Source organism: Engraulis encrasicolus, chromosome 5 (genome assembly GCF_034702125.1).
Source record: "Engraulis encrasicolus isolate BLACKSEA-1 chromosome 5, IST_EnEncr_1.0, whole genome shotgun sequence".
In the NCBI taxonomy this organism is placed as follows: Eukaryota; Metazoa; Chordata; class Actinopteri; order Clupeiformes; family Engraulidae; genus Engraulis; species Engraulis encrasicolus.
The window spans coordinates 18,359,335-18,386,834 of NC_085861.1; the positions used below are offsets into that span (position 1 = coordinate 18,359,335).

General features: G+C 46.6%; 1 protein-coding gene across 1 annotated transcript in view; it reads right to left on the reverse strand.

Annotated features, from left to right (window-relative positions):
• Positions 1-27,500, reverse strand: part of LOC134449050 (glutamate receptor ionotropic, NMDA 2D) — an 87,756-nt gene that overhangs the window by 31,880 nt on the left and 28,376 nt on the right. Inside the window, exons 3-7 of the mRNA XM_063198810.1 lie at positions 26,735-26,941; positions 22,213-22,479; positions 15,285-15,604; positions 11,367-11,481; positions 4,253-4,458 (exon numbers count right to left, since the gene is read on the reverse strand). Of these exons, the coding sequence (XP_063054880.1) occupies positions 4,253-4,458; positions 11,367-11,481; positions 15,285-15,604; positions 22,213-22,479; positions 26,735-26,941 (1,115 nt within the window). The remainder of the gene's footprint in view (positions 1-4,252; positions 4,459-11,366; positions 11,482-15,284; positions 15,605-22,212; positions 22,480-26,734; positions 26,942-27,500) is intronic.

The following is a 27,500-nucleotide window of genomic DNA, read 5'->3' on the forward strand; positions in this document are numbered from 1 at the left end:
TCACATCATAATTTCCATGAGCACTCTTTATAACAGAGCACGAAGTAACGCGGCCCAAAGATTCTCCGCCTCTTTTAGCTCATTCAGGGGTTAAACCACCCTTTAGGCGCACAGGCACCGCTTTCTTGCGCACAGATGAGATGATCATTGGATGCCTGACGACAACACCATCCGAAATTAACAAGGTGGTTCGCAGTGTTTCCCATACATTGAGGAAACTATGGCGGCCCGCCATAGTTTAAATTTGGCCGCCATAGTTTCCGAAAATGTAAAAAAAAAAAAAAAATATTCCTTTATTTTACGATTTCCGTTTTTGTTAATGAATTACGATTTCCTTCGCCCATTGGATGCTTCTTCTTATGCACATTGGGCTAGTCCAATGAAACACTTCGGTTCTCTAAGGCCCGCCCCTCCCTATAGACCCCCACTTGACAAAACTAATCATCACCTCAATAGTAGTTGACGACCACCTGGCTTAAAACTCTGGTGGACGCAAAATTGAGAAAGAAGAGTGGCTACATGACAAGCGCAAAAGATAACGCATACCCTAAATTGGACGCGGCAAATGTGCTAAAATCACTGACAAGTTGTTTAAAACTAAAAACATAAGGTCCAGCTAATGTGGTTCGGCCCGTCGGAGGTGGGGATTGGGTGCACTGCTGGACGGCTCGATAGGTTGGGACACTGGGGCCGTGAGCGGACAGGTGGTGCTGGATAATGAAGAGGAGGAGGTGGTGGTGTAGGTGTAGGAGAGGGTTCGAGCAGGGGAAGAAAAGATGAGGAGACGGGAGACGAGACGTGACTCAGGGATATTGAGGTTAGTCTTCACCCCAGCACACCCTCTAGCTAATGCAGTGTAGCCAAGTTTGGTTACCTCTATTACCCATAGGCCTACCGTCTGGTGATAACTATACGCTGCTTGGTTCGTTTCCCTTGCCTGAGACCAAGTTGTCATCCTGACTCAATGAAATCAATCGTAAACATGTACACATTTTGATGCCTTTTCCTGCACTTCTCTTGTATGGTATAATGCCAGCATAGAAATCTTTCATTTGTCTTGTTGTCACAAGGCCGTGATGTGTGCTGTGTATTAGTTATGCGTCGTGCCCTGTCCTCTACTCTAGATCTAGCTGGCTTCTGCGTTTTTCCGCATGAAACTTAAGTTGTCGTCCCTCTTCACTCGCTCAAATCAGTAACAAATATGTAGATTTATTTTCATGAACTTCTTGTAGCCATTTCTTTTAATGTGTCGGCTGTCACACGGACGACATGTGTACTGTGTCTTGTAATAGCATGTTAATTACGTCGCAATGGCGCATCCCCGCCCTTTCCCAAACCCTACAATATCTTTTTTTTTTTTTTTACTATTCTGCTTGTCGCAGTTTTGTGCAACTACGATTTTATACAAAATGCATTTTTGTATTTTTCCCCTAATGTCATGTCACGTCATGATCAAGACATCTGAGTATTATCTGCCTCTTAGATGGATAAGTAAGACGCCGACCAGCCGTTCCCATTGTTAGGGAATCGCTACACGCGCTCACATGACCTGTTGTGAACACTTTAGCTATTTGTGTTGTTGTTGGCATTGCAGTGTGTAAGCTATGTTGGAAGTCTAAGCGATACGACTTGGTTTTGCTGTGGTGAAAAAATGGCGAGTTTCCGAAAAAACCCCACTTGTCAGACGTTGACAATCCGAGCCTCTTTTGATGAGTCTCAAGCGGCATTACAGTTCATGCCTAGATAACAACTTTTGGTTTTGGGGCGCGTTGGTAAAGGGGGGCGTGTTGTTAACATGCCATTTAGTAAGCAGGCTCACTGACTGTATGAACTGGAGCAATTTGACATTCAACTAAGGCAATTATTATTTTTACGAGATTTTATTATCATTATTAGATTTGGTGTATTATTGCTATATATTGCTTTGAAAGCCCACCTGGGAAACTCCCATTGTGACACTCCACTCTTAATGTGTTTGGGTCTGTGGGACCCATTTTCAGTTTTTGCTTTAGAAAAATGGTATGGATACTTTTTTATATTGAGATTCACTGGTCAGGGCTCATAATCAGGAAAATAAAGTTAGTTGTCCTCCTCTCTCTATCTCCTACCCTCAAACATAGGCTACTCAGAACTTCAGAAGCAGTATGAAGGGAACATGGTGCACAGCAGCTTTTTTTCTTCCTTTCAGCCCAGGTCCAGTGGGCAAGAATATCTTCTGTGTAACAAAAACATGACCACCATATAAAGGCCTATACATTATACATACATTATATGTCTGTATATATACGCCGAGACAATATCATCATATACCGATACCGATATACCGATAGAGGCACTGGGCCCTCAGGAGTCAAAAATTGCCCGGGCCCTTTTCAGATCCCAGTCCAGCCCTGCCAGCACCCCTCGTGTAATAATAATGATAATTTCATGATTCTCAAAGTCGCTTGAATGTGTACGCCTATGTGTGTGTGGGGGAAAAGGCATAGCCTACCCTCTTAGACCCTTTTTGTCTATGCGTTAACAATTTCACAGTGCTCTTAAATTCTTACCTTTGCTCCTATTTTGTTTTATTATTTTTTTCATTACATAGACCCCTGCATGAGGGACGAATGAAACTGTGTTGTAAACACAAATGATTCACTGTACTGCATTTTTATTTTTTTATGTACTACTAGGCTATTATACATGTCATGGGTAAAATCTTATGTAGCCTTATTTCTCAAAGTACAAATGGCTGAAATGTAGGCCTATAGTTTCTCCATGCGCCAATGTCATAGTGTACTCATTGTTTTGCCGTTTTGCATTTACGCTGCGTAAATACAACCCCCCCCCTAAAGGCCCGTGTGAAAAGACCCCCCCCCTATGCCCCCATAGTTTCCGAAATTTCTGTGGGAAACACTGGGTTCGTGAATCGCCGTTCATTTTCCACATTAATGTTTCAGCGGGTGCTGACAGGCGGCCAGGGGAGAAAGACCAAGTTTTCTTTTTGAGACTAAACTGAGCGCGGACAAGCGACAAGTCGATTGAAATGGTTTCCCACCTGCACGCTGTCTGCCCGCGCCGCTTTAACAATGGCTGATAAACCAGGGTAGAACATTATTTTTGGCGCTATTTTGTCTATAGCCCGCGAACATAAAACGATTTTAAACCAAAAACATAATTTCACATTCGGGTCAATAGCCATGAACACTCCTCCTAAAAGAGCGCAGAGATGGCTACGCAGGACAGAGATTCTCGGCGCATCTCTGCTCCAGACGCCTTTCTCTTCATATCATTTGCACATTTATAACCGCCATATCCGAGCGATAGGATCTAATATGGACAGCACATTTTCTCGACCTTATTGAGAAGTGATGGCAAAATTTTTCAGGTTAAAACATTTTGCAGATATTTTGTTTAGTCGCGTCTTGTAGGCTATTTGCAGTAACAAATGTCACACATCAACGTGATCATTTAGGACACATTTAGGCAAGGCCTACTACAGTACCAAGACCACAGGGCACTAATTTGCCATAGTTCTAATCAACTTTGTGTGCGCGATTCTAATGCATATTGCCTATGGGACTTAAACACAAACTTGGACATGAACGCAAGAGCCGCAAGACACCAGGCAAAGAGCCGCATGCGGCTCGAGAGCCGCGGGTTAGCCACCTATGGGCTAAGGGTTGTTATGGATTAAATCGGACGTTGTGCACTGAGGAGGAGGTGCATGGCCAGAGGGGTCTGGGAAATAAATGCTAGAGAGCGCCAGCCAGCCTGATTGAAATGGTACGACAGGTTTACCGAGTCCCAAATCCCCCACAGAGTGACCTGACCCTGAGGGGGCAGAGGGGCGAAAGACGAAAAAAAAAGATAGAAAAAAATGGAAAATAAAATAAAAAAGGTGAAAGAGGGGATTGAAAGGAAATAACCCCACACTATTTTCCACAAAAATCATATATAGTGATGGACTGAGACAGAGGCGACGGCACGGCAGTATCCCTAAAACCCATCTTTCCTCTCTTCTCGACACTTCGCTTAGGGGGACAGATGTAATGGTGGAACGGATGGTGGAAGAAAAAAAAAGAAGAACAGCACGACTGACTGCTTGATCGATGATTGAAAATGTGCTGGAGTGCGGGTCTTTGTCCCTGACCCATCTTAGCGGGACAGCAGCCGGGGGGGGCAGAGAGCAAGAGGAGAGGAGGAGGGGGAGGGCAGCTGATGGATAGAGGTCATGGGGGCAGAGTAGTGTATAGGGCTCACATCTCACCTGCTATTGAGGGACTTGCGGCACGGGACGGAGTCTCGAATGCAGGTGCCCGAGGCGGCGTCCGCCAGCTCCACGATGACGAACGGGCGCTCCTCCAAAGTGACCACGTGCAAGTGCTGTGCGTCGTCGGGCGGCTGCAGGAACTGGCCGTAGCGGGAGAAGGTGTGGTAGCGCAGCCGCAACACGCCGTTCTCCCACGATCCTACCTGGGGACACACATGAGGCACAGGGAACACAGGAGTCAAACACAAAAGCTGAACGCAAATCATGAAAAACTGTATTGAGAAAAAAAGCCGAAAATAGTTCAAGGTGTACTGTGTAAGATGGTGGCCAGAGTATTTCTTGCAACTATGCTACTCTTTGACACTTTGCTGTCTACAGCCAAATTGGATCTTTGAATATTTACTAAATAATGAACTAATATTTACATGCCGCTCTCCCACAATCCTACCTGGGGAGACACATAGTAAGACACAGAGAACACTAGGAGTCACTAAGAGTAATCTAACACGCCGCAACACGCCATTCTCCCACGATCCCACCTGGGGAGATGCATGAGGCACAGGGCACACTATGACTCACTAGGAGTCACACACAATAGCTGAATGCAAATCACAAAAAAACTGTATTTGGATTAAAAAGCATCCGCTAAGAGTAATGTAACGTGCCGCAGCACGCCATTCTCCCACGATCCTACCTGGGGAGACACATACGCCACTGGGGACACAACACTAGGAGTCACTAGGAGTCACACACAAGAGCTGAATTCAAATCACCAGGGCCTGTAACCTGTACAGTATCTAAATAACTGCAAGTCGCTTTGGATAAAAAAGCATCAGCTGAGAGTAATGTAACACACCATAACATGCGATTCTCCCACGATCCTACCTGGGGAGACACATAGTAAGACACAGAGAACATAGCCTGATTATCATCGACTTTCAAATCCAAAAGAGCATAACAATTAACATTTCCCAAACGCCATGGTTGACTCGCCTCCCTTGGTTTGCTAATGGTTGTTTCCCTCCCGACAAAGCGGGAGGAGTTCCCGATTTTTCGGGAGCTCAGAAACGAATATTTATATTGCTCTTGGCCTGACTACTGAAGTTGTTATATCATTAGGAAGGCACGGCCTGGCTACAGAGAACACATCACTAGGAGTCACACACAAGAGCTGAATGCAAATCATGAAATACTGTACTGAAAAAAAGCAGAAAATAGTCAAAGCTTAAGTACAGCCGAGCCGAGGGGCAGCTATGGCTCAATGGTTAGAACACTAGCCTTTAGATTAGAGGATTACAGGTTCAAATCCCACCATTACCAGCACCTTCATCCATGGCTGAAGTGCCCTTGAGCGAGGTGTCTAACCCCACATTGCACCAGAGCCTGTAACCAATACCCTGTGCCTAAATAACTGCAAGTTGCTTTGGATAAAAACGCATCAGCTAAGAGTAATGTAATGTAATGAATGTAATAGCCAGAGGGGGAGTGGGATAAAAACCCATCATCAGTGTTCCCAGTTTGACAATGACACACACACACATACACACACACACATACAGTGAGGGGTCGGTCGATCTGGCAGTGCTGCTCTAGTGCAGCACCCACCACCTCCACCACACTGTACCACATGCTGTTATGGAAATGACCTAATCACACGGGAGTCAGAGGTCAGAGCAGAGCTCGGCTCATTGCGGACTGTAATGTGAAACAAGCACAAGGCCAGCGGAGGAGGGAGTCATTACCTAACAAGGTCCTGTGTTCCGTGTTCCGTCGGCTGGCTGGCCGGGTGGGTGAGTGTGAGCGAGCGCAGTCCTACATTGGGGACAGCAGTGAAAAATGAGCAGCGCTTTTCTGCCGCTTTCTCCTTGGGCACTCTATTGGGGGAACTTCTGGGTGTCTGGCTAAGTGCTCAGTGACAGAGAAAGGTCACAGTCTTTTTCCCACAGACAGAATGCAAGTGGGGGTCAAACGGACGCGTGGCACAAGGGAGAGACACAGCATTCCATTACATCGCTTCAAGACGGTGGAGGTCTGTCAGGAGGGCACCACTGCTGCAGATTCCAAGCTATGACATCAACAACCACTGAACAACACGTTCTAAATCAACACCTCCCTCATTATATTAACAGGGTATTATTGGATGCAAATACAGTATTTTTGCACAAAAAAAAATCGTGAATGGTCTGCCCTAAAATAAATTCACCTGTTTCAGCAAGGCAAGGTAAAATAACATATTCATCAATAATTATTACAGGCATTCAGGCGTTTTTAAGTAGCATGTTTTAACAGATGTGGTAATTTCTCTGTCAGAAAGATTCAGAGTAGGCTACCACCTCAAATTCCATTTAAATTTCCTCCGAAAAATCCTCCCCTTTTTTGCATTCATATGCAGACATCCCAGCTTTAGCAGGGGTTGACTTTTTTTTTTTAATCCACCTGTACGGTACCACATGCCAAAGGAACACAGCAGTCCCCAGGGGCAGCACTGACCTAAGCTAATCATTACTAACAGAGCGGCGCGCTTCTGCCGACAGCACAAGCACCATATGCTGGCAGGAGCCACAGTAATGGGCGCTAGTCATTGTGAAAAGAGTATTAAATATTCAATAAAAGCAGAGGCAAGCACATCTAGTGTAGGTGTAATGGGCAGATTGCTGTGCTGTGCTGTGTGGTGTGCGGTATAAGTGCCTGTCCATCCCTTATCCTGGGTTTACGCTCAACGAGACCTGAGGGCCGAGGCGAAGGCGAGCTAATTGAAAGGGATTCAAAGGGAAAGGCTGCAGTCAGCAGGTTGGCTCCTGCAGGGCCTCGTCTATGTGGGACTGTTGGCCCACTTAAAGTGGTAGCTCGGCGGAAGAAGCTAGCGCAATTAGCGGCTTCTAACAAAGCCAGTACCAAAACCTGAGTTTTTTCTTACCTTTCTTTCTTTAAAAAAAAAAAAAAAAGGTTTATTGATTTATCCTCAGCGCTGATTGATTGTCAAATTGAATAATTCATTAGCTTTTTGTTTTCTATCAAACTCAGAAGGCAAATTGGGCTGTGAATGCATTTATCTCCCCTTATCGGGACTGTTAATCGGCTTACGTATATACCACCTTTCCATATGCACCGTCTTCCTGCTACCTATTCAGCAGTTTACTGGAAACCGATTCAGCGGCAACGGGGAAAGAACATCAGTGAACTGAACACACGTGAACGCCAGTGGGATTCTGAAAGGGAAGAGCGACGTGGGCGGAGGTGAGCTTGTGAGCTTATAGCAACACCTTTGGTTTCCACAGACAGATGCAGACAACAGAAAACCTACCGCAAGGTTTAAAGGAAAAGAAGCACATCCAAAAAGGTGACAAGACCTTGTACATTTTAGCGCTCCAAACAAAACATAAATCTATAAAATATGCATGACATGTCAGATACGCAGGGAGGGGTGTGCTGGATCAGGTTGTAAGTATGCACTTTGGTTGCAAATGGGCCCTAGCTCAGATATCCACATGATAATAATGCCAAGCACTGACTTGTTATGTCGGTACAGTCCTCTTTTATGTCCTTAGATATATCTCTCTTGACTTTTTGCTTACCTCTAAAACCATGTGCAGGAATAGCTATTTAGTGCTCATCATGTTAGAGAAAGGAAGACATCTTAACTGCAGCGATGTAGCAGGGCAAAGAACATGATCAAACTCCAAAACAAAACAACAGGAAAGACAGCACAGCAGTGCCATCCAAGAATAATAAAAAGCTCGGACTGCACCGAACTGCATCAGCCAATAATGCTGAAACCTTGACTGACTTAACTGAAGTGGTTTTTATATACCATGAAAATCACAAACAATGGTCTGCTGAATCTACCAACGGGTCTCCAGTGTAAGATCTTGTTTAATTACACACTTAACTAACACAGTAAATACTCGAGTCAAGTGAGCTGATATTGCTTGACATTATTTTGTATAACACATGATAGGCTATTCTTTGTTAATTAGCTAAATTAACCATCTGCTGTGATTAAATTGCCTCTGCAGATTTTCTTGTTTTTTCTTTCAATTGAATGTTTTTTTTCCTCGTCTCTTGGCCATCACCTTCTCTTTTTAAAATGTTGTAACTATTTCCTGTAAACGGGAAGCTGAAACTGAAAAGCAATCAAAAGTGACACCAAGACTAAATGAACAAAATTAGTCTGCTTCCTTTCTCTAAACAGTCTGCCAAACAACATAGAGTCCACAACTTAGTGCTCACACAGCATTTTACCGGAACAACACAACCACTCAGATTTAGATTTTAAGCCACTTCTGGAAGATAGCGAAAAAGCATCCGACTGTCAGACAGCCTGCCAAGCATTCTTAATTTTACAGCCTTATAAAACTACAAACCTCTGAGAGAAAAATAGACTCAGGGCCCTTCTCAAAACCTAGGACAGTGCACTTCCAAGTGTATCAGCCTAATTAGTCACACCCAGTGATTGGATACTCTTTATTAGTCACACCCAGTGATTGGATATTCCGTAGAGTTCACCAAAGAGCATCCAATCACTAGGCGTGACTAATTAGGCGGATATACTTGGAAGTGCACTGTCCTAGGTTTTGAGAAGGGCCCCCAATTCCATGGATATCGAGGTTGCTGCATTATACAAGCACAGGCACAGACTAGCATCACTCTTAAAACAAGTCCGACAGGCAGACAACGATGCGTTCAAACATTTTTGACAGATAGACAGACAGATATGATCCCAAGAGTTCAAGAATAGCAAAACTGTTCATAGGGAATCATATTTCAGTTGTTTATTATCTTTTTGAAGCAGTTTTCAATGATTGGGAAAACAGGTCACGGCGGACGGACCAACGGACGGACAAAGCTTCATATAGAGATACGTGGACACATCTAATAAAAACCTGAAAAAACGAATGCCAACAGTCTAAAGGGGAGCTACAACATGCAACTAGACGCTCAGACAAACAAGCAATAAAAAATACCACTTTTATGCCTCGTTTTGGTGGGAGCTGTTTGTTTCTCTGTTTGAGACTGTTTGTTTCATTGCATGACTACAGTACTGGGGTGAGTTTCTCAAAAGAGAAGTTGTTAGCCTGTTAGCAACTTTGGTAGTTGCCAATGGAAAAATGCATTGAAAACAACAAAGTAGCTAATGTAGTAAGCAACTTTGGTTTTGAGAAATTCACCCCTGTACAGCAATGCGCTCAAAGGCAGTAGACAAGAGACTCTAAACAGTTCTAACTTTCGCCGTCGTCGCGGGAGTCCAAACGAGCCGTCGTGTTCAACCTTTCAGCGCGCCCGAGGCAGCGCTGCATCCCTGAACTCTCCCAGCGGCAGCCCTCGGCTGGCTCGCTACTATATACACACCTCTCTGCTTTATTCTCTTGGGGACATTTGTGCATACAGAACAGAACCCACCATGTCTCCAGTCCTCTCCTCGCTTCCCTGTGGTAGTGAGTGCCCTGTCAAAGCTCTTCCACTTTCCCACTACTCTCTCCAAATCTGTCCTCCCCCCGTACCCCTGCAGTGACTCTCCTCTCCTCTCCTCTCCTCTCCTCTCCTCTCCTCTCCTCTCCTCTCCTCACCATTTCTCCTCTCCTCTCCTCTCCTCTCCTCTCCTCACCATTTCTCCTCTCCTCTCCTCTCCTCTCCTCTCCTCTCCTCTCCTCTCCTCTCCTCTCCCCTCCTCTCCTCTCCCCTCCTCTCCTCTCCTCTCCTCTCCTCTCCTCTCCTCACCATGCCTCTCCTCTCCTCTCCTCTCCTCTCCTCTCCTCACCATGCCTCTCCTCTCCTCTCCTCTCCTCTCCTCTCCTTCCCTGTCCATGCCTCTCCTCTCCTCTCCTCTCCTCTCCTCTCCTCTCCTCTCCCCTCCCCTCCCCTCCTCTCCTCTCCTCTCCTCTCATCTCATCTCATCTCCTCTCCTTTCCCCATCTCCTCTCCTCTCCTCTCCTCTCCTCTCCTCTCCTCACCCCTCTCCTCTCCTCTCCTCTCCTCTCCTCTCCTCTCCCCTCCTCTCCTCTCCTCTCCTCTCCTCTTCTCTCCTCGCCTCGCCTCTTACAACCCTCTGTCAGAGCAGCATGTGGACGGAAGGGATTAAATCCATCTGCATGTGGGTTTATTTCATGGCGCAAATTCTTAAATCCAATTCCAATTTGGATCTTGTGAATAAATTGGAATTCTGACCGACATATTGCTCCCAGTGATGTGTGGGTCACTGTCCCGCTCATCCAAAAGTGACACTGATGTCATGTGGTGTGACACTGGTGTGTTTATTATTATTGCCTGTTCCTGTCTTTCTTTGTTGTGGTAGGTATGTCCCCTGAGCTGAGTCATTGTCACCTGGTGAAGCACCCCAGCTGTGATTCACCTTCCCTGCTTGACTCTGTTATAAAGGTGATCCATCGTTCAAATGCATCCCCCACCATTTCCCCCCTAAATTGCGGTTTGCAGGCAGCTCCTCTAACTTCACACTTTTTTTAAGGTCAGTGTCAGTGGGCCGTCATTAATAATGAGCTGCCCCGCTTCTCTGTCTCTCTGTCTCTCTCTCTCTCTCTCTCTCTCTATCTCTCTCTCTCTCTCTCTCTCTCTCTCTCTCTCTCTCTCTCTCTCTCTCTCTCTCACACACACACACACACACACACACACACACACACACACACACACACACACACACACACACACACACACACACACACACACACAAACACACACAGCCCAAAACTAAAACTTCTAGTCTAGCAGGGTGGCATCGTGGCATTCTCCGGCTCCACAGGAAGCTTGCCTCCACTGTGGGCGACACTTCATCCCACCGCTGGTGACAACAGTGTCAGCAGTGCCCAGGCACAGACAGACCCCAAAGGCTGCATGGCCTCGCTAATCAGAATGTCCCCTCTAGACACTGCAACTGAAGCCCACGGGGGAAACCAGTGGGTGTGATGATTCCTATCCGAAAAGCTCCATGCATGGTGCTCTTGGAGTGGAGTGGAGACTATGGGGTCCTTATTTAAGTAAGAGAAGTGTGTGTGTGTGTGTGTGTGTGGGGGGGGGGGTGGGGGAGGGGGCAGGAGGAGACAGGAAAGGGGAAGGAGGAGGGAGTCCTACTGTACTTGACTTGACTTTGGTAACTTACATCCTCCCAGCCTCTGTCCAGGTTGTAGGAAATGACATCGAGAGACGGACTGGCCAGGAGGCCATCACTGTTGAAGGAGTAGTCTCGCCCGGCGAGGGTGATATTGCTGAAGTACCTGGGACAAACAGACAGGGAGAGGTCATTAAAGGAAAAAGATAATGGGCCAGATGGAGAATATTTTATCGAAGGAGAGGTTAAAAAAAACATTGCAGTGAGACAAAAGAGACATGATGAAACAAAACATTGTGAGGGTAACAGGCAGGGTGTGATGGGGGGATTGTCCCCCCTTCTGGTTTTGATATCTCCACTTTTTATACATGCTTTTGGTAATCACGCTATTATGTAATTCCATTGATACTGCTTAAAATCTGAAACATATTCCCCCTTCTGGTTTTCCAACAAATCAGTACCCTGGTAACAGGGATTTCAAATTTGAAACTATCCTGCAAAATAGTTAGCGTCTTCCTAGGTTTCCTGTCTTGTTTTTGCTGGAATGTTCTCCATTGTTCTCGTTGGGTTGCAGGTCTAATTACATGTCGACTGTAGGAGAGACAAATCATGTCTCCGATGAGTAGGGCTGCGTACCGAATTTCGGTCCGGTCCTGGCGCCGACCGAAAAGCCACATAGTATTGAATATCAAAACAAAACAAAAAAAACGGTGCCTTATTTCGATACCTTTTGTGCGTTTCAACAGTCCCTGCTGTGTCAATAGTAAATCTGTGAACCAATAGCCATGTAGTCAGGTGAAATTGTCATTTGTGATTGGCTTCAAAGGACCTGGGTGGGCGGGACGAGCACGAGACATTTCATTCATTCAAAAAGTACTAGCATTTGTTTACTCGAACAGCTGACAGTCGGTGAGGATATGTTGTAGGCTAACTTAGTTGTAGCTAGTTGCAGTTAGTTGTAGTTGCAGTTGTAGCTAGTTGCAGCCCTGATAGACTTGCTGAGATCTAAAGTGTGGTTAAACTTTGCTCGTGTGACTGGACGCAAATAGAGCCAGATGCTCCATTTGTGATAAAGCTGTCCCTGCGAAAGACGGCAACACGACTTGGCGAAACATTAACGCACCAAATCAAGGCTAAGAGCCGAAAGCTGCGCTGAAATTTACAAGCCATGGACGAATGGACATTAAAAATGTTATTGTTTGAAATGAATTTGTATTTGTTAGTAAGTGTTTCTTGAACTCTATAGAAGATTAGGCCTATATGCGCTGCTGCCCTGTTTGTCTCTTCAGGCAGTGCCTGGCGCGGGCGCGGCTCAATCAGCAGAGTCCTGTACAGTTGACGTTGAGGCTGTGTTGTGCTGAGGTGTTAATTTTGAAACATGTTCAACAACGCATTTGTCCAACGAAGACGTGTGTGTTTGTGCAGTCATGATAATAGTGGTAGAACTACCGTCGCGCCAATCTTCCTCTGATGCTGTTGTTTTAAACCTCCTTGAGCGTGCACTCTCCTCTCCACTTGCGCACGGCTACTGTAGTTTTGATAAGAATCAATGTGTGGGCGATCGCTAAGGGGTTTAATAAAGTGCGGAGATTTGAAACTTGTTCCCGCGGAGGGCAACGGCGCTAAAAGACCCACTCGACATCCCTTCCATGCGATGCGTTAAGACAGCGTTAAGATAGCGTCTCCCAGACATCCCAAGTTCCAAAAACTTATTACAGGGAGCTGCTTATCAACCCCGGACACCCCGACCAACACATTTGCAAATTAGTGTTACATTGTCAATGCCCTTTCTGTCGTCCAGTCTATATATAACTGCCTGTTTTTTTTTTACCCAGGACTTTTGCAGGGCGCCCTACGAAGTGCACGTAATCTATTTCAAGTAGGCTACCCCACGCATGACGCACGAGTCATTATATTCCTCTTTCCCGCATTGGCTATTGAAAAAACGCGAACTTGCATAGTCTAAAATCAGGAATGCTTTATCTGACTCACGGGCATCGGAGAGCCACTATCAAATATCAGGGAGACTTATTGGACTTTCATTGGGATGTCTGGTCTTCCCAATCTGCAGGTTATGTATGAGTCAAGCGGTCAGGTGAAGGAGAGCGTGTAGCTACGTGAATTCAAAAGCAAATAATACGCATAAGCTTCTAGAGAGAGAGAGAGAGAGAGAGAGAGAGAGAGAGAGAGAGAGAGAGAGAGAGAGCAACCTGCACCTGGAAGTGTGTATGTGTCTAATGCTCTTTTGCTCTATGATGTTGAGATTACTAAATAATTTACATGGCTGATTTGGGTTTCACAAATATCGTGATTATTTGCTGCAATAGGCCATCTAGTAATAATTTGTGAAATAACAATAGCCCTAGCCTAGGTTTGCCTAGAGATTATGACAATAGTAGGCTACATAGCAATTGAAGTAGGCTACTCATTGATTGCTGAGCTAACTGTCATCCAACTGTACTCCTGCCTACTTACTCAACACCTAGGCTACTTAGAAATCATCTTCTATATTTCATTTGAACTGAAGATATATATTGAGTAATCTGTAATAACATTCTTTAAGATGACTGAAATGCACTCACCGTATGCACAATACTACTTGTGAAAATTTAGAATTTGGTGATCTTATGGGTTCTTCATAATGAGATTAACTTCAAAACAACAGGTATCGAAAAACGGTATCGAAAAGCACCGGTATCGAAACCAAAGTATCGAAATTGGCACCGTATCGAAAAAATCAAAACGATACCCAGCCCTACCGATGAGGGACCTCTGCAGTTACTGACAGCAGACAGCAAGTGGCAGTAAAATGAAGCTTTCATAGGAGAGTTCATTCTCCTGACTAAAAATTGTGTGTGTGTGTGTGTGTGTGTGCGTTGCATGCGTGCGTGTGCATACACGCTAGTGCAGAGGTGGGCAAACACAGGCCCGGGGCCCTCTGAACCATTTCATGCGGCCCGCAGAGTCTTTACAAGAAAGAACACAAATATAAATTCATATGCTCCTTCAACATTCTTAAAATGGGTACCTAGAACAGTCTTGTGTCCTTAAGATTAACCAAAATAATTTCCCACCCCTGCACTAGTGTATGCATACACGGACAGTGTATGTGTGTGTCTTTTCAAAAGACCTGGGTCCATTTTTTTTGTTTTTCCAGATTCAACATTAGACTACTCTACTCTACTCTGCGAGGGTGACAAAATGTCAAAACTGAGGGGTGGGAACTAAAACCAGGTATAGCCCCTAAGGACATCTAACCGAAAGTGACAAACAGGTCTGGAAGCCACTATAATAACTGAAGCAACTGTCACCGTGTGGTAGACACTGCGGCTCTCGTATGGAATTATGTAACGATGCATGGGAAAGGCAGGCTGAAAACGGAATGAGACACGTTCGTCAGATAAGCAGAGGTGTCAAAAGTTCTTAAAAAAAAAAGAAAAAAAGAAAAACACAGCTTCCTTCTAACACAGGTAACTTATCTCAGAAACCAGTAGACCTGTGTATTTCTCTTATGATCAGCTGACTCTGCGCTGGTAGGATCAAACTTGTTATGTTTTTGGTGTTTTTCAGTAACAGTACAACCTCATTAGATACAATGGAGTGCATGGTGTAACAGCTCTGCAATATCATGTGCTAGTGTTGTACTTAGACTGCACCATGAATTTGCTTTTACTTTTACTTTTGACATCTCTGCAGATAGGTATGACAAAACCGCTGTTGATAATCATGATGCCTTACTTTATTCTAGTAGACAACATCCCATACACAACAATCCATTACACATACATTTCTTGCTCACAATGTTGCATTTGTTTTAGACCTTCTTCAGGTGTATGTGTAATGGGTGGAGTACAGTATAGCATTTTGTCTACAGTACTACTTTGAACCATGACCTTGGTAACATCCAAGGCACCCGTTTGAAGCAACTGAGGTGTGCAAAAGTGCTCTACCGTATACGGCAAGCCTTACTTTATCCTGCCGTGCACTCTGAACGTGCTGTTGGCGTCCGTTTGACAGTTGGTGACAAAGTTAGTCCCCCCTGTGTCTTTGCGCAATGCCACCGCGCCGTGGGTCAACACGGACACTCCTTGTGCGATCCTCTTCCGGGGCTCGTCCCTCCAGCCCTGCGGCCGCACAGCGAACAGCCTCTTGGGGAGACCCTCCAGGCCCAGGCCTGACAGCGCGGGCCCCACGGCAAACCAGACGTGAGAGGCCCCCGCCTGACCCGCTGCCCAGGCCGCCCGGAAGACCATCTCAGCCTCCTCCTGCGAGCAGTACAGCAGCCGCACCTGTGGCACAGGAAAGAACAGAGCAGAGAGAGAGGGAGGGAGAGAGAGAGAGAGAGAGAAAGAGAGAGAGAGAGCGAGAGAGAGAGAGAGAGAGAGAGAGAGAGAGAGTACAAGGTAAAGGAAAAGAGGGGGAAGGGGAAGATGGGGCCAAAGGGGAGAGAGAGAGAGAGAGAGAGAGAGAGAGAACAAAGGAGGAGATAAGACAGGAGGAGAGGAGAGGAGAGGAGAGGAGAGGAGAGGAGAGGAAAGGAAAGGGAGAGGAGAGGAGAGGAAAGGAAAGGGAGAGGAAAAGGAGAGGAAAGGGAGAAGAATAGAAAATGGGGTAGAGGAGCCCAGGAGGGAATAGAACAGTAGCCAAGACAAAAAAAGAGTGAAAAGAAGAGTTGGGAGGAGAGCAGAAAGGAGAAAAAGAAGGGAAAAGAAACCATCCAAACCAAAAAAGGGAAAAGAGAAAGGAGAATAAGGACAGTATGGGAAGAGAGGAGTGGGGAGGTAAGGATTTACAACCATAGAGGTGGAGGAGAAAGGCAGAGAAGACAATGAAGAGAGCAGCACAGAAAAGGAAGAAATAACAAAAAAAGGAGAGCAGAGAAGTCATGGAGCCAAGATCAAGGGAGGAGAGAGGATAAAGCAGGAGGTGCAGAGGGAGAGGAGAAACAAGGGAGAAGAGAGGAGAGGAGAAACAAGGGAAAGGAGAGGAGAGGAGAGGAAAGGAGAGGAGGGGAGGGGAGGGGAGGGGAGGGGAGAGGAGATGAGGCAGGAGAGAGGAGAGGAGAGGAGAGGAGAAACAAGGGAGAAGAGATGAGGCAGGGGAGAGGAGAGGAGAGGAGAGGAGAAACAATGGAGAGGAGAGGAGAGGAGGGGAGAGGAGAGGAGAGGAGAGGAGAGGAGAAACAATGGAGAGGAGAGGAGGGGAGAGGAGAGGAGGGTAGAGGAGAGGAGATTAGAGGAGGGGAGAGGAGGAGAGGAGAGGAGGGAGGGAAGAGGAGAGGAGAAACAAGGGAGAGGAGAGGAGAGGAGTGTTATAAAAGGAGGAGTAATAATATTTGCATACATGTCTGAGGACTTGAGAGCAGAGAAGTAGTTACTGATGGCTGGTGTTAGGGCATGCCTGGGGATTGTCTGCAATAAGGAGGGTAGGAGCAGGGGCAGAGCACAGAGATGCACAGAGGGAGAGAAATGAGGAGTGAGAGACAGAGAGAAAGCGACAGAGAGAGAAAGAGAGAGAGAGAGCAGAAAGATGAAAGACTAGAGAATATGAAACGAGGAGAAAAACAGAAAGGACAGCAAAGGGAAAGGAATGAGAAGAACAGGGAGACTCAGGGAGAGAGAGAGAGAGAGAGAGAGAGAGAGAGAGAGAGAGAGAGAGAGAGAGAAGGCAGAGGGTAAGCGGGGGATTTTGACTATTCAACCTTTATTGAATTTGATGCTGTAATGTTTTGGCAAAAAACAATCACGCTCGCCATGCCAATAAAGTTCCATTTAAATTGAGAGAGACAGAGAAAGCCACCATTGGGGAGCGAGAGAGCTGGAGACAAAAAAAGGTGGAGAGGGAAGGAGGGATTTAATGAAAGTGTGCGTCTGTGTGCGGGAGGGAAAAGAGAGAGAGGGGCGATGGAGAGGGGGAGCAAATTAATGAGAATGTATGTGTTTGCGCACGACTGTGGCAAAGGGGGTGTGGGTGTGTGCAAGCGAGGCAGTGAGAGCGCGAGGACAGGGGAGAGGCAGAGATGGGAGCAACAGAGAGCGAGAGGGGAAGAGAGAAGAGAGCAAGGGAGAGTAAAAAGAGAGAGCAGATAGAGAATGAGAACATAGAGATCCAGAGAAGAAAAGAGAGATATTCAGGTAGAGATGAACCTGGCTTCACCTGTGCTCCAGAATAGAGATTGGAGAGGAGGAGGGGAGGGGAGAGGAAGAAGGGAGGAGATGAAGAGGAGAGTGGAGGGGAGGGAGAGGTGAGGGAGAGGAGAGTGGAGGGGAGAGTGGAGGAGAGGGAAAGCAGGGGGAGAGGAAAGTGGAGAAGAGGGAGAAGAGAGGAAGAGGAGAGCGGAGAAGGGGGAGAGGAGATGAAGAGGAGAGAGAGAGGAGAGTGGAGGAGATGGAGAGGAGTGGAGGAGAGGGAGAGGAGAGTGGAGAAGAGGGAGAGCGAGAGGAGAGGGATAGGAGAATGGAGGAGAGGGGAGGGAGAGGAGAGGGAGAAAAGCGTGGAGGAAAGGAAGAGGAGAGTGGAGGAGAGGGAGTGGAGGGGAGGGAGACGAGAGGGAGAGAAGAGGGAGAAGAGAGTGGAGGGGAGGGAGAGGGAGAGGAGATTGGAGTGGAGGGGAGGGAGAGGGAGGGCAGCCCAGTAACTGTGAGGGCCAAGCGATGGGAAACGTGTGGCAGTGACATCGAGGGTGAAGGAGAGCGAGCGTTAATGCCCAGTGTGGCCCCAGCTGCTCATGCCCACCGACACTCAACAGAGGAGGAAGGGGGGCTAGGCAGGCAGGGCGAGGGTTAATGCACTGCGTACAGGCTGCACCCAGGGAAGCCAACAGGGGTGGGACAAAGGGATCAGTTGTTCCGGGCCCAGGGAGAGACGGGGCCCCAAAACTGAGCTTTCTTTCCATATATGTATTAGATGGGGGGGACCTTTCAGATAACGTTACCCTGGGCCCAGCAAAAGCTGTCAGCGGCCCTGGCTGCACCGCGACAGGCACTATGTTATATTAACACTGACACAGGCTCCGAAAGGCACCCAATGAATAGAATAACACACGGGCGGCCAACACCGCAGTCCAGCCAGGGACATTAAGAGGGGGTGAGAAGCTGTAGCCGCAAACTCACAGAGACCACAACACGAACAGAAAGATGAGAGGAGAGGAGAAGAGAGGAGAGGAGAGGAGAGGAGAGGAGAGGAGAGGAGAGGAGAGGAGAGGAGAGGAGAAGAAGAGAAGAGAAGAGAAGAGAAGAGAAGAGAAGAGAAGAGAAGAGAAGAGAAGAAAAGAGAAGATAAAGATAAAGATAAAGATAAAGATAAAGATAAAGATAAAGATAGCAAGACATAGGGAAGAGAGAAGCAGGGTGCAAAATAAGAAAGTCAGAGACACAAGATGAGAATGGGGGAGGGTTTAATGAAGGGAGAAAAAGAGGGAGGGGGAAGATGGGAAAGAAGGGGGAAAGGATGGAGGGATGTGTGGTGGGTGGCACACAGAGACGGAGAGAGAGAGAAAGAGATAGGGAGAGCTAGAGTGAGCGGAGGAAAAAGAAAGAAAAAAGAGAATGGAGGCACACGGCAAGGGGGGGGCGATGACTGCCAGTGTTGCCAGATTGGGCGGTTGCCCGTCCAATTGGGCTACTTGGGATGGCCGTGTGCGGGTAAAAATTCGGCATTTGGCATTTTTTTTTGCCGTTTTGTGCCCATAGAAATCAATGCAATTTGTTGAAATTGGGCAGAATTTAGCGCATTTTGGCGGTTTTTGAGAACCTTTTGGGCGGGATTTGATCAGACAAATCTGGCAACACTGATGACTGCAGAGGACATAAGAGGGGACAGGGGAGAGGGGCGAGAGGAAGAAGGGAAGAAGGAGGACAGATGAGAGAAGGAAAAAAGGAGGAAAAGATGCAAGCATGTTGGATCAGATGAAGAACAAGAAGATGCTTTTTTCTAAAAAAAGACACCGCTTAATGAATTTAACCAACGGGAACCGCGTCACGTTATCAAGCGAGAGAGTGATCGAGTTGAGAGTGAGCGAGAGAGTGTGGTGGTGGTGGTGAACAAGTGAGTGTGCAAAAGATTAAGAGCTTTTGCTGAAGGAGTAAGAGATAAAGAACGTGTGAGCGAGTGATTAAATGCAAGTGACAGGTTAAGTGGATTGGTGAGCGGGTGAGAGTGAGACATGGAAGGAATAAGTGATTAAACAAGTGAGAGTGATTACGCGCTCGAGTGGCCGACAGCTCCGACGAATGGATGGATGGGTGAGTGTATAAGAGTGAGTGAGTGAGCTGATGAGAGAGTGAGTGAGCTGATGAGAGAGTGAGTGAGCTGATGAGAGAGTGAATGTGTCAGTGATACACACGGAGTGAATGGCTGAGAGTGAGTGAGTGAGCTGCTGAGAGAGTGAATGTGTCAGTGATACACACCGAGTGAATGAGTCACACCTGCTGAGGTAATGAGAAGGGTCGCGGAGAGAAAAAAAAGCAAGAAAAGAAAAGGAAAAAACAGCCATGAGTGTTGTGAGTGTGAGAGCATGAATGAGAAAGAGGAACCAGTGAGCCAGTGAGTGAAGGGTCGTGGAGTAAAAAAATAAAGCCATGAGTGTGAGAGCATGAATGAGAATGAGGAGGCAGGGAGGGAGGGGGTGAGTGAGCGGCTGAAACTGCTGATTGATTAAGTGGGTGAGTGGGTGATTCACCGCATGAGTAAGTGATGACATTACTGGTACAAAAAGTCAGTGAGTCATCACCGATGCTGCTCACAGGAAGATGATAATCCAGAAAGAGAGACAGAGAGAGACAGAGCAAGAGATAGGGATAGACCCAGCCTGGGGTGCATTTCTCGAAAGCGTAGTTGTTAGCAGTTAGCAACTTGGGTAGTGGTCAATGGGAAATTGCATTGCAACCAACAAAGTAGCTAACATGGTTAGCAACTATGCTGTCAAGAAATGCATCCCTGGACCCCATTTCTTGAAAGCACCGTTAGTAGGATGCCAATGGGAAATTGCATTGTGAACAAGTAAGTTTCCGTCGAGAAACGCACCCGTGGTCTTACCATACACACGGATACCATTCATAGACAGGGCTTGGAGAATCGATTACAGGTGGCAGGAGAGAACTCGTTTGAAATTTGAAATGTTCAGCTGATTTTACCCAATTGCTAACAATCATGACGTGTTATGTAATCGTATGTCATCATGCGCCATCAGCCCCCCCTTCTCCTCCCCTGTTTACTGATTGCTCATGTTATTATGGTAATATTAATAATTTTGTCCCTGACCACCCGACCCAGACATACCAAGGAGGGCAATGGTAGATGGCAATGCCAGGCTCAGAGAGTGCCAGAGAGCCAGCTCCTCCTCCTCCCGTCTACCCTGCTATAGGGTTTTAAATCACAGCCTCCATGACGATATGATTCGATGTCGATTTCTTCAGGCAGCGATTTGATTATTTTCGATACTTACAGGATAACTTAAAGGATAACTAAGTCAATTTCAACATGCAGTTGTAATGCTCACACTACCCTGGACTTGTCAGTACCTGATGTTTTTTTTCCTTCTTCAGCCTATTCCAAGATCCTGGTCATTGTAATGGGGGCAGCGGTTTGTTTACATTTAATTCCTTTTTTAAATGTATTCCCAAAAACATCCAAAAGGTTATGCAACATCAGCAGACAACTAGCAAACAGCGGTACCTTTTGGGAAAATATTTGGAGAAGGCTTATGTTTTTTTTTTTTTTAAATGTAAACAAACGCTCCCCCCATTAGAATAGCTCATATCTCGGAGCTGAAAAATGTGGCATCACTTTGTACTGACAAGTCAAGGGTAGCGTGAGCAATACAATAGCATATTGAAATTGACTGAAGTGGTCCTTTAAGAATGCCCCACGATTTGATATGATTTGATTTGATTTTTTCCAATTACTTTTCCACTTCTATTATGTTATGAAGCTAGGGCATTGGGCCGGGGCCAGCAATTCGATTATTTTCGATATTTAAGATTACCCCACGATACGATACGATACGATACGATACAATACGATTGGCGGCAGTAGGATAGATGCATCGATACATATCGGTTATTATTCACACCCCTACCCTGCAACCTGGTGTACTACTCGGCATGTCCTGAACATTGCCGACCTCAGAGGTTTTTTTTTTTTTTTTTAATATATTTTTAGGGGCTTTTATGCCTTTATTTGACAGGACAGTTGAAGATGGTGACAGGAAGTGAATGGGACAGAGAGACAGGGGAGGATCGGGAAATGACCCCGGCCGGACTCGAACCGGGGTCCCCGTGGGTGGGCATGCAAGCCCAAATGTGGGGGGGCTTAGCGCGCTGCGCCACAGCGCCCACCCCGACCTCAGAGTTTTAGTCAACCTGGTAGCCTCATAACATGTGCCATTCTTCCAGTCGAACGCTGCACTAGTCATGGAAGGACTTTGCACTACTACGACATCACACAGTGTTTAGTCTTAAGTCATACATTACGTCTTGTCATTGCCATTTTCGTAACAGAAAATTCATTACAGGAGCTTCGATCCCTTCATACAGAGCTTCTGTTATAATGTTATTATTGTCAACAAAATTGTAATGACGTAATACTCTATGTAATGTACTGTCTATGTCTAATTGTCTATGTCCACACCTATAGTCTACTGTATGTTTATGTGTGCATGCGAAGAGTAAGAAACCTAATTTCGATTCTTTGTACGACCAGCGCATATAAAGAAATTGACAATAAAGACGACTTGGCTTGACTTGACTTGACTTGACTTGAGTAATGTCATATCATATTGTTGAGCTGTTTTCAGACTGAATAGGCCTAGTACTGACGGCCCCAGCTGCAGTAGGAGGCTCCAGCGAAAGTAGCACATTGTGCTGCATGCTAAATACAGCTAATGCTATTAGCCTACCTGCGCTTCGTTGTCCTTGAGTAGCCGGCGTGTCCGTGCGCCGCCGGGGTCGTCCGTCAGGTTCAGCATGACCACGCTCTTCTTCTCCCAGCCGATGAAGGAGCCGTCCGTCAGACCCTCCACCATCGACAGGAAGTCCTGGTAGCCGTGGTGACGAGTGGCCACCAGCGAGAAGGCCGTCCAGTCGTACTCCTCCATGACCTCAAAGATCACCTCCAGCTGCATGGCCGTGGAGGCGCTGAACTGCAGGAAGATGGAGCCCGTCTCCTGTGGTGGAGTGGAGAGGAGCACCACAAAGACAATACCACATTACCCACAGTACATCTGTCTGTCTGTCTGTCTTTCTGTCTTTCTGTCTGTCTGTCTGCCCATCCACCTCAAAGATCACCTCCTGTGGAGCGGAGAGGAGCACAGCAAAGACAATACTAGGCCTACATTACCCATAGCACATCTGCACATCTGTCTGTCTGTCTTCCCGTCTGTCTTCCCGTCTGTCTGTCTGTCTGTCTGTCTGTCTGTCTGTCTGTCTGTCTGTCTGTCTGTCTGTCCACCCACCTCAAAGATCACCTCCTGAGGAGAGGAGAGGAGCACAGCAAAGACAATACCACATTACCAATAGCACATCTACCTGTCTGTCTGCACATCTATCTGTCTGTCTGTTGTCTGTCTGTCTGTCTGTGGGTGTGTCTGCCCACCCACCTCAAAGATCACCTCCTGAGGAGAGTAGAGGAGCAGCACAAAGACAATACCACATTACCAATAGCACATCTACCTGTCTGTCTGCCCATCTATCTGTCTGTCTGTTGTCTGTCTGTCTGTCTGTGGGTGTGTCTGCCCACCCACCTCAAAGATCACCTCCTGAGGAGAGTAGAGGAGCAGCACAAAGACAATATAATACTACTTCACCCATCTGCCTGCCTGCCTGCCTGCTTGTCTGTCTGTCTGCCTCTCTCTCTGTCTGTCTGTCTGTCTGTCTGCCTGCCTGCTTGCCTGCTTACCTGTCTTTCTCTCTGCCTGCATACCTGCCTACTTGTCTGTCTGTCTCCTTGCCTGCTTGCCTGCCTACCTGTCTGTCTGTCTGCCCATGTCAGAAATCACCTCCAGCTGTTTGGCCCAAGTTCTCTGAAATGGAGAGGAGGACCTCAAAGACAACACACATTTAAGTGTTAATTCAGCACCTAGAGAGTACTCTGGGAAAAATACACACTAGATGCTAATAAATTGACTCTCTAAGTGTTAAATTAACATGGCCTTTTTTCCCCTGCGTAATACGTTTGCCATAACTCATGAGTCGGTTCATCAGAAGGTGATACTGAAGCCCAATGGTGGAATAAGCTACAAGAGTAGGATCATCCCTCTCAACCTTCAAGAAGCTGATAAAGATTCCTTTCTTCCCAGAAAGTTTCCCTGCATATCAAATCTAGCTGTTCTCATCCGTAACACTATATAACTTTTGTCATGCCTGCATACTCTAGTATCCCACAATTTGTACATTTACACACTTTGTTTTGCTTTTTTAGACCTACTACCTGTAAACCACTGAACTCTGTATTGCCCCACACTCTGTATGTCCTCTTTGTAAGTTGCTTTGGATAAAATTGCCTGCTAAATATGATATAACTTAGTAATGTAATGTAATTATTTAGATGAGTTTTCATAAGACTGTCTGCAAGTTGGCTAATTAAGCAATGAAAGCTCATTTTCAACTTAATCAATGGCCCCTTAGAGGGGGTTTGGCAAGGTATATTACAATGACCCTGCCTGTCTGTCTGTCTGTCTGTCTGTCTGTCTGTCTGTCTGTCTGCGTGTTTGTGTCTGTGTGTCTGTCTGTATGTTTGTCTGTCTGTCTGTCTATCTGGTTGTCTGTGTGTCGGTCTGCCCGCCTGACTGACTGACTGTCTGTCTGTCTGTCTGTCTGTCTGTCTGTCTGTCTTGTCTGTCCACTTTGAAGATCGCCTCAAGCTGTATGGCAGTGTAAGTGGTGAACTAGAGTAAAATGGAGCCCCACCTCTATGTAGAGAGGGGCACCACAAACATAGCTCTACATTCCTCATGACATCAGTCTATTTATCAGCTGTGTGATGATGCACCCTGGGAAATTGATTGTTTTTTTTTGTTTTTTTTTGGTCTTGGACAGGAGCTACGGTACCATAACTGCAGGCTGTGATGAGAAAGAAATAAGAATAGAAGAACACAGAGGAGGAGTCTCTCTCACGACAAGACCACTGAAGGCAGCCACACAGATAGAAATTATGCTTTTTTTCAGAGAGCACTGGCATGCTTGGGAATGAGCTTCAAAGGAGCACCATCAAAGGGATTCGATCTCATTCCGTATGAGTAAACAATTCGAAAAAGACATTTGAGAAAGGCAATTGTAGTTAGGGGGCATTTTTTTCTGTGGTTTTGACTCTTGCTCTCAACTGCTCAAGCGCCACCACCAGACCTTACAGCTATCCTCGTTATATCTGTTGGCTTCGCATACACACACACACACACACACACACACACACACACACACACACACACACACACACACACACACACACACACACACACACACACACACACACACACACACACGCATGTCTACACACACACACACACACACACACACACACACACACACACACACACACACACACACACACACACACACACACACACACACACACACACACACAGGGCTAATCAAAAGAAAGAAACTTCTGCCACACACACACACACACACACACACACACACACACACACACACACACACACACACACACACACACACACACACACACACACACACACACACACACACACACACACACACACCTACACACACCACACCACACTGAGGTCGTTTACACTGCAGAGCGAAAAAACAAAGGAGTCGTCCAAAAGCCCCGTGGCAGTGATGTTTAACCCTTCACCCCTTCAGCTGCTCATTTGTCCAGGCTCCAATAGCTACAGTACAGTGCAGTACAGGGGAAGACGACATGGGGGGACAAAGGGGACAGTTGTCCAAGGCCCAGGGGCAGAGGGGGCTGAAAATTAGGTTCTCATTACATTGAATGTATTGGGAGGGGGGCCCTTTCAGATGACTTTGTCCTGGGCCCAGCCAAAGCTGTCAGCGGCCCTGGCCGTGAAGTGAACACCAGGGGATCCAGCACAGCACAGCACAGCACAGCACAGCACAGCACAGCACAGCACAGCACACTCACCCACAACACAGCCTTGTTCTGCCAACACTGCTATGCTGCTGCAGTAGTTACACATACGTGCGTGCGCACAGACACTTGCGCACACACACAAGTACATACTGTACGCACACACAACACAAACACACACATACACACGTACGCACGCACGCACACACGTGCATGCAGACACACAAATATGCACGCATGCACACACACACACACACACACACACACACACACACACACACACACACACACACACACACATGGACACACACGTATGCACGCACACACACACACAACACACAAATATGCACGCGTACACACACACACGTATGCACACCCGCACTCGCACACGCACACACACGCACACAGCCCATAAAAGTCTTACAGAGGCAGTAGTATCCAAGTATTAAAAATCTTAATGTTGAAAACTTGACAAAGTACCACATGGAGGGGTGTGAACTCAGGCATAGTACGAGAGGCTCAGCCAATCCCATTTCCGCCCCATTTCCCAATAGGCTCATAGAGTAGCTCACATAAGTGAAAAGGGGAGCAAATGTGCCACTGTTATGTGCAGTGTGAGGTAATGTGATGTTCGTTCGAGTGATTCATTCACTCAGGTTGTCGTGAGATTTTCTCACCTACAGTAGCTTTGCTGTCCCTCTTTGCACCTGCATGAAGAAGGTAGTGGCATCATGCTTAACGACTCAACAACACTGTAAACACGTACAAATCCCAAAGGACAGACCTGCTTAGGGTTGCCAACAGTGAAAAAATAAAATATATAAATAAAACAGTCTGTTTTGGCGTGGGTCTCGGGGTCATCCCCCAGAAAATGGTTTCTTAGATGTAATTTCCTACATTTTAACGCATTTTAACATCCCGTGTCCCTTTTCAGCTCAATACGGAACCCATACTTTTGTTTACAAATACAGGACAATTCCGTATCTCAAGGGAGAGTTGGCAAACCTAGACCTGCCTGTCTAGGTGAAGGTGAAGATTACGTTTCGGATGCCAGCTGCAATTAAAACCCAAAAAAGAAGAAGATGAAGAAGAAGAAGGTGAAGATTGCCCAGATCCCTGGAAAAGGTGCAGGACAAAGGCTGACTATAATTTTTGGTGTGAGGAGTCGGCACACTTAAAATCCTTTTTGTTGTTTTTTTTTATTCATGGCTGTATTACGTTTCAACTTCATTAGGTGATCTGATGAAGACTGATAAAGTCAAAACATAATCCAGTCATGAAATTAAAAAAAAAATCAAAAAAGGATTTTAAGTGTGCAGATGCCTCACTCTAAAAAAATGACAGGCCTGCCTAACCGCCTACCGTACCTGCGGCACTCTCCCCAGACCTGCTCCGCCACCGACGGCCACGATGGGAAGCCCGGTCTGGGCCGAGACGAACTCCAGCATGGGGGCCAGGGGGCCCCAGGCCAGGGGCGGCGGCCTCTCCTCCTCATAGACCAGCCCCTGCAGAGGCCTCGCGTACAGCAGGTCACACAGCTGAGAGAGCAGGGTCCTGGGGCTGCTGTCATTCACCTGGAGAGGGTACCACAATGTAGTATTATACCACAATGGCGTGTTATACCACAATGGCGTGTTATACCACAATGGCGTGTTATGCCACAATGGCGTGTTATACCACAATGGCGTGCGCAGGCACAGATTAATTCACACACAGACATGACACCTTTCAAGTCAAGTCATAGGCAGAAACTCTCTCACACACACAGACACACAAGTGCACACATCCACGCACACACATACACATACAAATAGGCCTACACAAACATACACACACCCTCACAAGCGCAAATGCAAACGCACACACACACACACACACACACACACACACACACACACACACACACACACACACACACACACACACACACACACACACACACACACACACACACACACACACACACACACACACATACATACACATACACACACACACACACAAACGTAAATGTAAATGTAAATGCAAATGCATACTCTCTCTCACACACACATACACACACAAACGAAAATGCAAACGCACACTTACACACACACACACACACACACACACACACACACACACACACACACA